The 15,074-nt window shown below is 44.5% G+C and overlaps 1 protein-coding gene across 1 annotated transcript in view; it reads right to left on the bottom strand.

Annotated features, from left to right (window-relative positions):
- Window positions 1-15,074, bottom strand: part of VWF (von Willebrand factor) — a 1,048,714-nt gene that overhangs the window by 995,569 nt on the left and 38,071 nt on the right. Inside the window, exon 4 of the mRNA XM_085652611.1 lies at window positions 13,177-13,279. Within this exon, the coding sequence (XP_085508737.1) occupies window positions 13,177-13,279 (103 nt within the window). The remainder of the gene's footprint in view (window positions 1-13,176; window positions 13,280-15,074) is intronic.

A 15,074-nucleotide genomic window follows, 5' to 3' on the forward strand; every position in this document is an offset into this window, starting at 1 on the left:
AGCTGATCCTCTCCCTCACCAACGACCCCGCCACCGCCAGAACCAACCTACACGAAGGGATGAAAGAAGTAGCCGAGTGGATGAAGAACAGCCGCTTGAAACTGAACTCAGACAAGACGGAAGTCCTCATCCTTGGATCATCACCATCTGCCTGGGACGACTCCTGGTGGCCCCCGGCCCTAGGCAGCGCACCCAAACCAATGGACCACGCACGCAACCTGGGTTTCGTCCTGGACTCCTCCCTTTCGATGACCAGACAAGTCAACGCCGTCTCGTCATCGTGTTTCAACATCCTACGCATGCTCCGAAAGATCTTCCGATGGATCCCCACCGAAACCAGGAAGACGGTCACCCAGGCACTCGTCACCAGCCGACTGGATTACGGAAACACCCTCTACATCGGAACCACAGCCAAACTGCAGCAAAGACCCCAACGCATCCAGAACGCCTCCGCACGACTCATCCTGGACCTCCCCCGTCACAGCCACATCTCCGGACACCTGAAAGACCTGCACTGGGTCCCCGTCAGCAAAAGAATCACGTTCCGCCTTCTCACCCACGCACACAAAGCCCTCCACGACCTAGGCCCCAGATACCTCAACAACCGCCTGACCTTCTACACACCCACCCGCCAACGACGATCGACCAACCGCGCCCTCGCCGCCGTTCCGCGCATTCGAAGAGCCACCATGGGAGGAAGATCCTTCTCCTACCTAGCAGCCAAGACCTGGAATTCCCTCCCCATCCACCTCCATCTTACCCAAGACCACCTCTCCTTCAGGAAGCAACTCAAGACCTGGCTGTTCGAGCAGTAGCGCCCCCCCCCCCCCAAGCGCCTTGAGACCCTCCGGGTGAGTAGCCCGCTATACAAATTTCTTGATTGATTGATTGGATATTGTTTTGTCGATACGTGATATGCCGGTGGAGGTGTCCACCTTCGTTATCATGATATGTATATCATCTATTTCCTCTCGCTATGTTTAATGTATTTGAAAGATGTATTGCTGGAGATCTGCATGTCTCAAGAATAAGATTATGGATAAGTGTATAGCAAACATGTGTACAACTGATCAGTTGAGCAATAAAACCAAATAAATAAAGTGGTTAAAAAAAAGATGTCCACAAGTACTGCTTCATTTCCAGCCAAAAGCAGTACAATCCTTTAAAGTTCGAGTCACAACCACTTGCCACTGACTAATATGGTACGCACCTTACCTTCCTCTGTATAACACATCAGTCAACCCAAAACTTTGACAGAGACCATGCCATAAAGTAGCACTTTCAGTGCTCATTTTATTTGATATCAGTCCTTTGTCTTAAATCAGTGTTTCTAGTATGCCTTTTATGTGATAAAGTCTCAAAGTCAGAAATCTGCCCTAGGTGAGGTCGGAAACCTGTGGTTGCATATTTCTGACCTTTTAGGTGAATCATGCTCAATCTACATTACATCTTCCACTAACTGGTCACAGAGGGGGATGGTTCCCACCACAACAGGATCAGAGAGCCACTGACACTTAAAACAAAATACCTCTTGTTCTAAAATAAAATTGATATAGAAATCACAGAACCACAGGACTTATCACGTGAATTAGAGTTTGGCAGAATGAGAGGGGAGCCATAAATCAGTGGTGACCAGCCCTGCCAAAACCACTGTTCTTCCACTCGATTTAGAGCTTTGTTTCCACTGTTGAAAACCTCTCACCAGGATCATCTTCCCATCTGCCAAAGGATTACTAAGTCACAGTGATTGTCTGTCCTCTCCACTTAGGACCATTTACTTCTGGTTCGATTAAAAAAGGTCTCCTTTAGGCAAATCTATTTCTTTGGTTCTCAAAACAAACAAAAATGTTTGCCAAGCAGGCACGTTAAAAATGGTGTCCACGTGGCAAACCACACTGGTGGCACCCTTCACTGTACTCAGAACCACAGCCAGAAGCCAGGACTATGGCAATAGGGTGGACAGTCCGCACTATGGGTAGAGAAGACCACCCTGTCAGGCCAGCAGACCACCTTTCTAAACATAATTGTTGTTAATAAAAGGCAGTCGCCCTGCCTTGGTGCGGCAGGATGACCATTGATGTGACCTTTGGTAAATGTACCATCAAGGCAGAGATTTCTGAAAGGTATAGTCAGCTGAGGCTCCAATGTTGGAAACACAGGGGCATATTAGCGATAACATGCTATATTTATCGCAAAACGCGCTTAGCACGTTCATTTTTATCGCTGCCTATCGCTGGATATTTTAGCAGAGAAAACATGCTATTAGCAACATTTATCTTCACTGTGATAAAATATCCAGCGATAGCGGCGAAATGCCTGAATATCGTTGGAAATCCAGCGATTTTAACGCATGAACGCCATGGTGGACTTAGCCTGAAGATCCACCTCCCATTGAGCAATACAGGTAAGTCAGGTTTCCAGCAGGTGTTAAATACCAGCGATAATCGCGCTTAGCGCGATTTTTTTTATTGCTTCGTCTGCATTGGTAATAGGTAATAGCTGTGTTAGTGACTGCTTTTGGGTACGCCCACTTTGCATGTCATTAGCAATAATATCGCTGACATGCAAAGCGGGCCCCAAACCGGTCGCTATCGCCTGGAAGCTGTCGCTAACTGCTGTTAGCGACAGCTTGATGATCGGGTGATAGAAAAATCGCCGCTTTAGCGGCAAAAGGTGCCGCTAAAGCGGCGATCGAGCCCCTGCTAATATGCCCCACAGTCCTTCTCGGTACTAAAGGTAGAGTGACAAAGTGCAGGTTTGGCGGGGCAGAAGCAGGGGGGATCTATGGCGATACTTTCACTCCACCAAACTCTCAATGACTCTATTTATCTTTGCAGAACGTCTTACTATGCAGGGGCGGCTTTAGGCATGTGCAAGCTGTGCACCGGCACAGGGCCACCAAACCCCAGGGGCCACCACGAGGAATCGGATACAATACATATTCGTGGCGGCCCTGGCAGGGATTTGGCACATGAACGACTGAGGCGTGCTAAATCCAATGTGATGCACCCTGAATGGTTGTTCTTATACTCTTTTCCTTTCTAACCCAGTCTCGTCTTTGTGTGGGGTCGGCCTTGTTTCGGGCTCTTCTGGTAGGTCTTGTGCTTGTTTAGAACTTTTTTTCCAGGAGCTTGTTTTAATAGTCCAGATCTGGCACCTCCGGAGGCTCGCATGCGCGCGCATGCGCAGTGCCCGCGAGTCCTGCAGCGAAGGGCTTACAGAAGCACCACGCATGACTGGCGGCAGGAGGGGTGGCAGCACCCGTGCCCGGCGTGCAGCGAGCAGCACCGAGACCGGCCGAGGCCATGCACCGGCGCGCCTAGAGACCCTGGGCAATAAAGGCCGCCTTGCAGAGGATAGCATGCCAGTGTGCAACCTTTGGTGCCAGCTGCGAGGTGAGCAGCCCGAGGGTCAGGGCATGGGGAGGGGGAGTGAGGAGGTCAGCGTGTGCCACTTCAGAGTGAACCCGAGGGAAGGTGAGCCATTGGACGAGGGTGTGGGGAGCCCTGGGGAGGAGGGCAGATCAGGCATAGGAATGTATCCCAGCCTGTGGGGGTGAGGAGCCGGGGGCGTGGGGAAGGTTGGGTGAGGATGTTGTTGTAGATGGTGTGTGCTTTGGGTCTGGGTGGAGGTAAGCCATGTGAGGTGGCGAGCTGGAGGTATTCTGGTGGTCATGGGAAGGGAGGGCATGATGAATCGTGAGAGAGAGCCTCTCTCTCACGAATCATCTCTGAGAGGGCGCGGGTCGTAGAGGCGGTCACCGTGCGCCAGGGGTAGGGAGTGGTAAAGATCGGCGCTGTATGTTGAGGGAAGAGTGAGTCAGGAGTGCAGGGGCGGTGTTTACTTGTGGCTGAGGGGTGGCCTGGTGACTTTTGGAGGTGTAACTTGGGAGGCACGGTCGTATTGGGGGGAAGAGGAGAGCAGGGTACGAGGTGTTAGACGTAATGTTAAGGATTCATTAAAATGATTACAATTACTTATCAACAATCATGAAAACAGAGTATGAAGCTGATACTTGTGATCTAATGAGTGGATCTGCCTGCACAAATCTTTTAAAACATCGAGTGTTCGAATGTACTTGGCATTTGGTTATGTCTGTTTATATGGTGTTGAGGCAGACATGAAATGCAAGCACCTATGGATGGACGCCTGAAATAGGATGGCAGTGCCTACCCATGTTAACTCAATATAATGCCCTTTTGCAGAGACCTTGGTAGGAGACTGGCTTCTTGATCATTTCTTTAATTACATTCCAGTGCTTGTTATGCGACTAGCAGAGATAACTAGTTTAACTAGTCCTCAGTTTGCAATTGGTGAAGCAGCCTTCTCTGTCCATACTAGGGGCCATTTTCCTTGCTTATGCCACGGCCCATGGGGTCGTTGGAACGCTGTGCTAGTGATTCGTACGTCTGCTTGAAAGTTGTCTCCTGACTGGATGTTCCTTGCACATTAATTTTGCTTCAGTGAACCTCTAGTGCCTTTTCATAGCCTTAGGACTCACTGTAATTAATCCTTGTTTAATAGGTGCTCTGAAAGCGAGCAGAACTGGTTGCTGGAATATGGCACTATACAAGAAACCTTAATTAAATATATTGTATTTTGTCTTTTGACAATGTGGTAAAGTGGACGAGTCTTTGGTTACCTGTAGGCTGTCTTCAGGATCAGTTAGTGACGTACTGAGACAGGTCTCTGTGTGCCATGATTTCAAGGTAGCTTACTCTCTTCCTGCTAAGGTCACTTCCCAAATAGATCATGAACTATTCTCCAGGCTCTACTGTTCTCAGTGGACTGAGAAAACAGACCTTGTATGCCAAGTCACATGATCTACCCTATAGTTTTATAACACTCTTCAAATAAACCTTCCATATGTGGCTAGTCCTCATAATGTGTCATACATGTAGTGGGAAGGGTAATTACTATCAATCAGTCAGGGTTTGTAAAGCTCAGCTGCTTCACACATAAGGGTCTCGAGGCGGTGTGGGATTCATGCTGCTGGATCATGCTGCTTGTTGGTTGAACAGCGAGGTCTTGTGGTCCTTCCTGAACTGCTGGAGCGTTGGTGAGGCTCTGAGGTGCAGGGGGAGGGTTTTCAGGTCTTCACTGCCAGGTGGGAGAAGTAGCGGCCTCCACTGTTTTATCAGCGGCTGCATTGGGTGGCTGCTATGGAGATGGTTCTGGAACATATTTTCCTGGTAGGTTGGTGGAAATTCACTCGTTCATTAGGTATGCTGGTCCTTCATTGTGTAGTCCAGGGAAGACATGGCTTGGCAGTTCGGGCTGGACTGTTCCCATGAGGCACAGGGTCAAGGCTGATTTGCATAGGGCCATGTCTGAACTGGGGTGGTGTGGGGAGCAAAAAAACTATGGATTTAGGCCCAGATCTCTGTACTGGGGTGAATGTATGACATTGTTCTGCATTCTGTCTATCAACTGTTGTTTTTGCAAGAAAATAAAAATGACACATCAAAATCTTTCAGCAGCCGCCACTGCTGATTGTCTTCCTTTTTTCCCTACCCACTGCTAGCCTCGCCCGCTGCATTGCAAGCAAAATGAAGAGAATTCGAGTACACAAATACGGTTATTTGAAACGAAAGAGAAAGGTGGCTCAGCAGGCTTTCGTAGTGTCACAGGAAGGAGCAATCCTGAACTTTACCACCCAAGGGAAACCTAAAGATGGAGAATCCTCTGGCCAGAGTACTGCTTATGCACTAGGTAAAGCAGGCGCTGACGACCATAAAGAAGAACAAAAAAATGATGATATCCATGAGCAGAATGATACTCATGAGCAGACCAATGAAAATGAACAAGGTGACCCTGAAATTGATACAAACATGCAGCAATTACCAACTCAGGATGAGGATTATTACAAAAGACCCTCAGACAGAGAAACTGAAACATCATTCATCGGTCCATCAACATCTGGCATTCTGAAGGAGGTTCAGAGTTTACAGACGGATGATGCTGGTATTGAAAAGGAAGCCAAAGAGCAAGACCATGTTACAGACCCGTGTTCTGAATATGATTTATGTGATTGGAGGGATCCTGCTTTGTGGCCGAACTCTCTTACGGACGCGCAACATGTTTTTCTTGTTGAAAGGGGTCCCTCCAGAGACCCAGATTCTAAAACAAAGTATCCAAGTGATGAGCACTCAATAAGTAAATGTCGTTTTCTGTTACCATGTTACTGGTCATCTAACGCCTTTTCTGGACGTTTTATTAAAACACCTTCCTGAGCTCCGCCCCGCCCGGACCCCCTCTTCCGGGGCCCCCTACCTGCGCTCCCTGCACAGGGCCACCATGAGCCTAGAGCCGCCCCTGTACTATGCGTTTCATTACATTGTTATCTTTGCAGCTGCACAGAGTCCCATGGCAATCCTAAAGTCACTGGTGCTGCCCGGCTGTCCAGTTTCATGACATCTCATTAACAACTCCTCTAAGACGTGGAGCAACGGAGCTACTTTCCACCAGTGCAGCAGAGTGAAATGCTGGAACAGCAGCTCACATTTTCCAGGCACGCCAGCCAGCAGCGGAAAGAGCAACAGCAACTCGCGGTGGAAACACACGGTCACCATAGAACTCAGCAGCACAACACGTTAAAGGTCGCAGGAAGCCGAGGTTAAAAAAAAGTGCACGTAATTCTGTTTTTGAGTGTTCTACAGGAAACCTTTTTTTATTATTGTAACTGACTTAATATGTCTGTCTCTTTTTTAATTTGAGGAAGTTCTTAAAAAGAGCAAAATATCTTTAAAACAAATTAAGAACAGAGGGCCAAACGTAGGGATATGAGATTCGCAAAAAGTGGAAAGGTGGTACTTTAATTCAATGCCCTGCAATTATATACATGCTCTTGTCACGTCTGCTGCACTTCTCTTATTGTTGCCCGGCTGAATCATGAAATAAGAATTCCGTGTGTGTGTGATTGTGAGTTTAACTCTGCAAATGTGGCAACATTCACCTGCCAGGCTTTTTGATGATGTATAACACTGGTAAACATATTTTAATTACAATGTATTAACTCTTTTAACTTGCCATTTGTGTTGCATTTAGTATAAATAGACAGTCCCTAAATAAATGCAACAGAAGTCGAAGCATGTTTGTGGGAACCTAAAATACTGCAAGCAGCTCAATGATGCCCCATGGTCTGCATTCATAAATAGTGACAAGAGGGGTAAATATCGTTGATGAAGAGTGACAAGGTTTGAGGACCCTGGTCTATTATGATGGAATGGTGGCCAGGGCAAGAGTCTGGTTTTCAGGTAATACGAAAGAATAATGCATCAATTTGCTTTTTTCCTTCACCTGCCAACCATCACACCCACGCCATGACCCCTGCCATTTCAGTCTCCTACTCATGATGCCCGGTTTCCTCAGCCACACCCTTATATCTAATATTAGCACAATATCCTACCTACCTATGTCTGCAATGTCACACAGCTGCTCCATTCATATTAGTGCATCTGAGAAACAAATGCTCTTGTATTTAGATTTATTTTCCTTTCATACCTGCTGCACAGGTGTGTAACTACCTACTTAGCTCTTGGTCTTCCTCGAGTGGACCTAATATTCGGAACACACCCAACTGCCAACATTTTGCATTCACCATTGAAACCCTTGAGTATTAATCACTAGAAACACCTAAAATGCAGTAACGAGGGCAGCCTGTGGAGATGAGAATGAAGAGGACTATGCAGCTCATCCCCTTCCTTTTCCCCTGAGCGACCTTGTAAATAGGTTACATTTCTGCAAGCACCAGAAACGTTGGACAGGAGTCAGTGTACCTTGTATTCTTGGAAAAGCAATGGAGTGCCATTTCTTCTCAACTACTTTCTCTGTTTACATAATAGAATTTTGCTGCTTCAAATAACCTTCAAACTCCTCACCCACACATACAAGGCCCCTCACAACACCGGACCCGCATACCTGAACAGCCGCCTCTCCTTCCACGCACCCAAAAGACACCTCCGATCAGCACAGCTCTCTCTGGTCACCGTCCCACATATCAACCAGAACGGGAGGAAAGTCCTTCTACGTCTCAGCCAAAGCATGGAACACCCTTCCCTTCTACCTCCAGCAATTTCCCGCATTGCTTCAGTTCAGGAAGGACCTCAAGACCTGGCTCTTCAGATGACCCCACCACTAAACAGAGCTACCCTTGCTCCCCCCCACTCGGGCCTTGAGACCCTCACAGGTGAGCAGTTGCACTTTACCAACACTGATTGATTGATTGATTGATTTCTTCCTTCAAAAGGTGCCAGCGCTCCAAAAAAATCTGTCCATTGCTTTGCAAGTGAAAGAGATTGTTCTCTCTAACTCTTTCTGATACCTGCTAATTTTCCCCATGCTAATGACTATATGACTTTGCTTATGCCAAATTCTTCGCGACCCTATTTTGTACATATACATTTAGTGAGTTGACCATTTGGAGCTCCTGTATTCCAGATCCTACTCAGATTAATTTAGCACTCATGTGTGTCTTCTTAATTCACTTTTCTCTTCATACCTCAAGCTATTCTAATGCATACATGAGCCTCAATACACATTTTAGCTCCCCAACCCAACAAACTTTGAAGCATACTTAAGAACAATCTTAATGACTGTGTGTCGCTCATCAACATTGCAGACTCCCAGGACACATTCTAGAATCTAGATCCAACCCCCCCAAGGTTATTCCCTCTTTCTCGGTTCCATTTTGTACTCTCTTAATGTCTCCTGTGGAGGTTCTTCCTTTAAGCGTGTTATTGTGCATACGTCCCAAATGCCGCACAGCTTTAAAGTAGTACTGAACTTCTCCTGCTCCCTTGAACTTTAGAGCCGCTAATGTCTAGATGTTGGTGCTACCTGAGTTAAACTTTGAAAAATTCTTATTTTGGAAAAACATAATTTCACATCAAACAATCTGTCCAAAAAAAGGCCAAAAAAGGTGCACTCTTTTCCACGTACTCTACTCTGTTTCCCCATTAAATATGATCCTTTTTTAGAATTTACTTTACTTTTTTTATGTTTTCTTTCTTCAAGGTTTACTGTCTGTTGTGTATTTCAATATATAGGGGACCCCTTTGGTCTGGCTCTTATCCCTCCATCAAAACGTTTTTTAAGGCTACAAACGTGGTTTAAATGGATTGTTAACAAACTAGTACTCTGCCAATAAAACCTTTCAGATAATGATCCAACTCAAAATGGCTTGGAGCGCCAACTGAGAATCACTACGGTACTCCTCATATGAAGAGTATGATGAGTTCTACACAGTGTTAAGCTCCCTTGGCATTATGGGCCAAAATTGTGCACCTTATGTACCTCTTCCATGATATTAGAGGCCTGTTTTCCTTGTTTCTCATTTTTAAAAAAATCCCTATTGAGACACTCAAGTCTGAGTCCAGACTCTTATTTGTCACACAAGTCTGACCACCACCAACAAATTTTATCCCACCTGAGTAAACGCATTCCCAGCCTCACTTGCATGCTCAATACACCCAATGTGGCTTGCCCTGATGTTAAAACTCCTAAACCCACCTCCTCCCCACCTTTACTCCAATGAGCCATGCAGCACTAACAGTTGATCAACAACAACTTAATGGGCAATGTAGATTTCTAGATAAGTCACAAACAATAAAAATACTTTTGTGCACTAAACTGGTAGTTAAAGAAACTTTCATCCCAACGCTCTACAAACTGTGTGATATATTTGTCATTGTTTGCATTCCTTTTAGTTTTACCTATGCAATCCTGTGCTTGCTGAGAGCTGAAATGTTTTAATATAGTTTTCTTTAATTGCACTTTTTTAATGCCCTACTAGTTGTGCAAAAAATTACTCTAAGTGTAATATATTTGGATCCTTAATTCTCCAACAAAGGTAAACTTTTTCAAATGCAGATATAAGCTCTGGATCCAGTTATCTATCTTCTAATCACTAAATTCCTATTCTAATTAAAGTTATGGAAAATGTGTTAACCTTTAGAGGAATACTTGTCCTTAAGATAATGTTTCCGTTGATCTCAGATAATCCTGTCTCACAACCGAGCATGAGATAGGGACAGACCTAGTTATCTATCTATCTGATGGATTTATAAGGTGAAACAGCTATTCATTGATTGTCCCGGCACTAAGACTGATCCACTTACTGTGTTGAAATTAGACACCGAGCCCAAAGTGCCAAGTTTTAAGAAGATGTTTGAAAGCCTGGATAGCCTATGGGATGAACAGCTGCTGTAGGAGGGCTTTCCAATCCCTAGCAGTCAGGTAGTAGTACAAGCCGTCTCCCTGCTTTTTCTATCTAAATTGTGGAATTGCCACCAACAAGGGACTAGAGGAATGGAGTGATCTGGTAGGTTGGCAAGGGGTTATTGTATTAGACAGGTACTGAGGGCCAGAGTGATAGAAAGCTCTATGTGTCAGGACTAATCTTTTAAACCTCACACGTTCCTTGATAGGAAGCCAGTGTAGTTCTTTCAGGAATCATTGGATGTGGACCCTCCTAGGGACTTTCAAGAGAAGCCGTGCTGTGGCATTCGAAACCAGCTGTAGTCTCTTCTGAGATAAGACGCTAAACCCCAATTATGCAAATTGGCATAGTCTAGCCGTGAGGTCATCAGGGCCTTGAATCACTGTTTTCTGCAACATTAGAGGGAGACAGTAAATTAACTTTTTTAGAATTTTTATGAGTCCAAAACAGGAACCTACTATACTGGCCACCTGGGAGGGCAAAGGTGGCAGAGTTTTCATATTTCATCCCTAAATTGTGACCCAATGTAGCAGGGCCTGGTGAAGCCAGGACTCCATTTGGCCAGATGTCATTGTCCCAGCTGGGAGGTGGTATCCTGAAGAGTAAAATTTCTGTTTGGCGGGCATTGCATAGAAGGTGGCTGGCGCAGATGGATTGAAATACTGCCGAAATGCATGCCTTACAATTGCTCAGCGCATCAGGGGAATTATTAGCTAAGGTGAGGAGCAATTGTGTATCATCAGCATGCAAATCTCTTTATATGGAATAAGATTGTACAAGGGTCGTCAATGGGGTCATTTAGATGTTTAAAAGTGTAGGACTCAATACAGACCCTTTGGGTACCCCAGAGCTTAGGTTCCGAGGTAAATGGAGCCATCCGTACAGATTGATATCTACCTACCATGAAGGAGAGGAACCAGGCCAATGGCGTGCCACAGACACCAAATTCACCGAGGCGCTGTGGAAGTATGGGGTGAGAAACAGTTTCAAAAGCTGCAGATAGATCGAGGAGAATCAGGGCCACCTGCTTCTCCTGATCCACCGCTAGCTTAATGGTGTCTGCAACCTCCAGCAGAGTAGTTTGAGTGCTGAAGCCTGGGCAAAAGCCTGACTGGGAAGGGTGTATTAGCTTATTCTGCTCTAAATAACCAGAGAGTTGCCAATTAATAAGCTTTGCTAATATCTTGGCAAAGGCCAGCAGCAAAGAGATTGGTCTGAAATTAGAAAGGTTGGATTCGTCAGCTGACAGGTTTTTTAGGAGAAGATTTAATTTAGTCTGTTTCCAACAGCTTGGGACTGAGGCCGTCAGTATGGATAGGTTTAAAAGCCAATTTAGGGAGGGGTTAATTGAAACACTATTAGAAACAAGAATATGAGGGGGGCATGGGCCATCAGAGGACCCAGTTTTGCCGCTCTAAGGTTGTGAGCAGATTCCTTCAAAGACATAGGAGCGAAATCCTGCAGGGCCATGGGTCATGGATACCATGGAGTCAGAGTTCGCAGAATGTAGAGAGTCTACAATTGTTTTTATTTTGGCATCAAAGAAGTTTGATAGTAAGGTACACAGCTTAAGAGAGGGCGTTAATGGCTGAAGCAGAGCATTAGGGTCTGTAATTTTTTGTTTGTTGATATTTTAAATACTTCACCCGGTTGTTGTTGGAGATATCAATCTGAACTGTAAATGAATCTTTAAAATAATCTGATTGTGCTTTCGTCATTGTTTGATAGCTTTTGTTTTAAGCATTTTAGTAGATTAATTTATCCTTAGGGAGGTAATGGTTACTCCAATGTCCTTCTAGTTTGTTGCATTGTTTGCAAAGCTCTTTGAGCTCGTTGCTGAACCAGGGCCCAGGCTGTCCTTTGGCCATTGAGGTGGCTTCTCTAGGATTAATTGTGGCAACGGTATCGGCCGTCTGTATAATCTAGGCATTGACTGACACGGCATCAACGTTCATGTCCCCATTCATATGGGGAGAGTACTCACTCAAGGAGAGGCTAAATTCTGAGGGAGAGACTGTAGCCCAGTTTCTGCGAGAAGGGGAGGGTGGACAGGTCATGCATACTTGAAGGCCGGGGGGGGGAGCAGGTCATGCATCCTTCAGGACCATGGTCCACCTTCGATTTGAAATGACAAAGAGCATAGTTGGACCATTTAAGGGGTTATATGTCTTACACCAAATCTTGGCCATTGGAAAAAATGGTGTCCAAGATATGGGTTGGGTCATGAATCGCTGCATTTCCTATGAAGACATGATCTCTAAAAGAAGTGGACTGTGGGTGTAAGAGAGTGAGTCCACATGTTTATTGAGATCCCCCCTTAAACCGTTAAATTGGAATGTTTTAACATGTTTTCAGACAGGAACTCATAAAGAGAAGACAGGAATTGGCCTGCATGACCGCGGGCACGATAAACCAATACTCCGGCCAGGGCTTTGTTTACAGAATATGTGAGACAAAAACCCATTAATTCAGCCCCCTGAAGCTCCTTAGTGTCAAAAGTGACACAGTTCAGAGAGTGTTTGTAAATAACCAACTTCATTCAGTAGAAAATGGGTGTTCTCCTTTTGGTAATGGGATGCTGCTGCACAACCTACTGAATTTGAGAGGACTTTTTATGGTGCATTGTTTCCTTGCTGATGGTCAATACTCAGCTGCCTTACCTATTACTTGTGTAACACAACTCCCTCTTTCTTGCAAACCATCTTAAGATTTTGCCTTGTCCCAAACTTGTTTTGAAACTAGTGTGCCTGCCATCCATCTCAAGGACTTGTGAAACCAGCATATTCACAGTCAGGCAAATGGGTCTCAAATAGTTGCTGCAACTTGTCATGAGAAGCTGAATCAAAATCACCTGATGGCATGAATCCTACAAATCAGCAGTAATTAGTCAATTTATAATACAAGAAATGTAAATGTTAGTCATACCCTACTGTGGTTAAGTTTGTTACAAAGCTCACCTTTTTTCTCCCTGAAAAGCGGTCCCATCTAAGAACAAGCGAAGTTCAAAGTATTCTGAAAGATACATTGTGATGCTTTTTTTTCTGCCATTTTGGTAATCACCTGAAAATACAAACAAAGGGGTTTATGTTAACATTAATAAATACAATGGTCTTAAATTGACAATTAAAAAGATGGTAGGCAAGTTGGTCTAGTGAAGAAGATGATACTGGGTGCCAAAACTTTCACAATGGAGAATACACTTCATACAAATTGAATACAAAACAAGGAAACACATTCCTATCCTTATTTCAAGCCGAGGCTGATGATATTAAGCGAGTCATTGGCCAATAGGTCCTTGTGGTGTTGTATTAGTAGGGGGTAGTTCTTACAGTTTAGGAAATAGCAGCATATTTAATTCCCTTTTAAATATTACTTTACCATAGATAGCTCCAAAGGTGGAGGACAGGAAGTTAAATAGGTTACTTAACTCTAGTTAATCAAGGATCCCTCATATTAGGAAAAAAACGAGAGTAGTGTTTAAGTGACAGTAGGAGCATCTCCTTACCACTGGAAGAATATGGATGGGGAAAAGAGCAGGATATCTTGTCTTCAAACATAAATAATATTCATTACAATAACTGCAGATCTATTTAAAGCACCATGCTGGTTTGAGGTGCACTGAGCTCAAAAGTATTTGTGGGTCTTGTGAATTGAAAGTAAAATTGTACAAACAGGTTCAAGAGGACTGACAGATTATCCCCTGAACCCCAGGAAGAAAGTGCCAGGGTCACAGAAACGTCTTATTCTGCTCCCTAAATTGAAAAGACAATGTGTGCAGATCCCAGGACTTACCATTCAATTGGTTCTTTGTTAAAGTCATAAAAGCAATGTTCCTAAAGAAGAAATATTACAACATGACTGGACATTATTGGTGTGTTTCTGCTGCCTCTCTGTCCCCTTTGGCCCAATTTCAAGTTGGATGGAGCAGTATCCCTGGTGGGATAGCGCTTGCTTAATGATAACTTGCCAGTTGGTCCTGCACCTAGATTTCCCAAGTGTTATAACTCCGGGCCCAAGTTTACTGTCTGGAAAAATCAAACCAGGAAAATCACATGAAGCTCAGGCTGCAATAAAAGCCCAGCCACAGAACACTGTAGACTCATGACTGGCACTCTAGACACTGAACACAGTAGTTGTGCCAAACCGGTAGGATTTATAAGGAAAGCTTTGTTTGTGATAATACCACTAGACTATCAAATAAGGTATTTCTGGTTGTGTACTGCATGCCTGTGAGAGCCCAGCATGGAAACCCTATCGAAAATTCACATTTTCTTGGCTGTACTGCAAATGACTGTACTGAATAGTGCCTGTTGTGCTGCAATTTGGTATCCACTCACACAACTCAGCCCTGGGACTCTGCAGCTCTACAGAACAACAGACCCTCCAGCAGTAAAATGGCTACTGCCAAACATCGAGTGACAAAATATTGTCATTCAATGATGTCGTATCCAGAATATTAACTATCATGATATCGTGAAGGTAAATATGTAGGGAAGTATTGAGTCATTATTTTTAACGTCACATCTATGTACCTTTAGATATACATATCTTCTAGATACGTAGATGTGGAATAAAGAACATTTATCAGTACTTGCCTACATATGTGATACTTCATAATAGTGTGGTAGCCGATGTTCTGGATTTGATATTCACGCAGTGATACTTAAAACTTGATATTATAGTAGAATGCAGTTTCCAGATTCATCTGTCTAGCTCCACTTAGATGCCTTCATTCCCTGAAATGGTCATTAGGTCATTTAAAAAACACATCCTTCTATTCTGTTTTTCACTTCTTGTAACATCTATGTGTTCATGTACATACCTTGGAAATGACAAGTAAGTCAAATGGAATTGT

This window comes from Triturus cristatus, chromosome 4_1 (assembly GCF_964204655.1).
Source record: "Triturus cristatus chromosome 4_1, aTriCri1.1, whole genome shotgun sequence".
Lineage (NCBI taxonomy): Eukaryota > Metazoa > Chordata > Amphibia > Caudata > Salamandridae > Triturus > Triturus cristatus.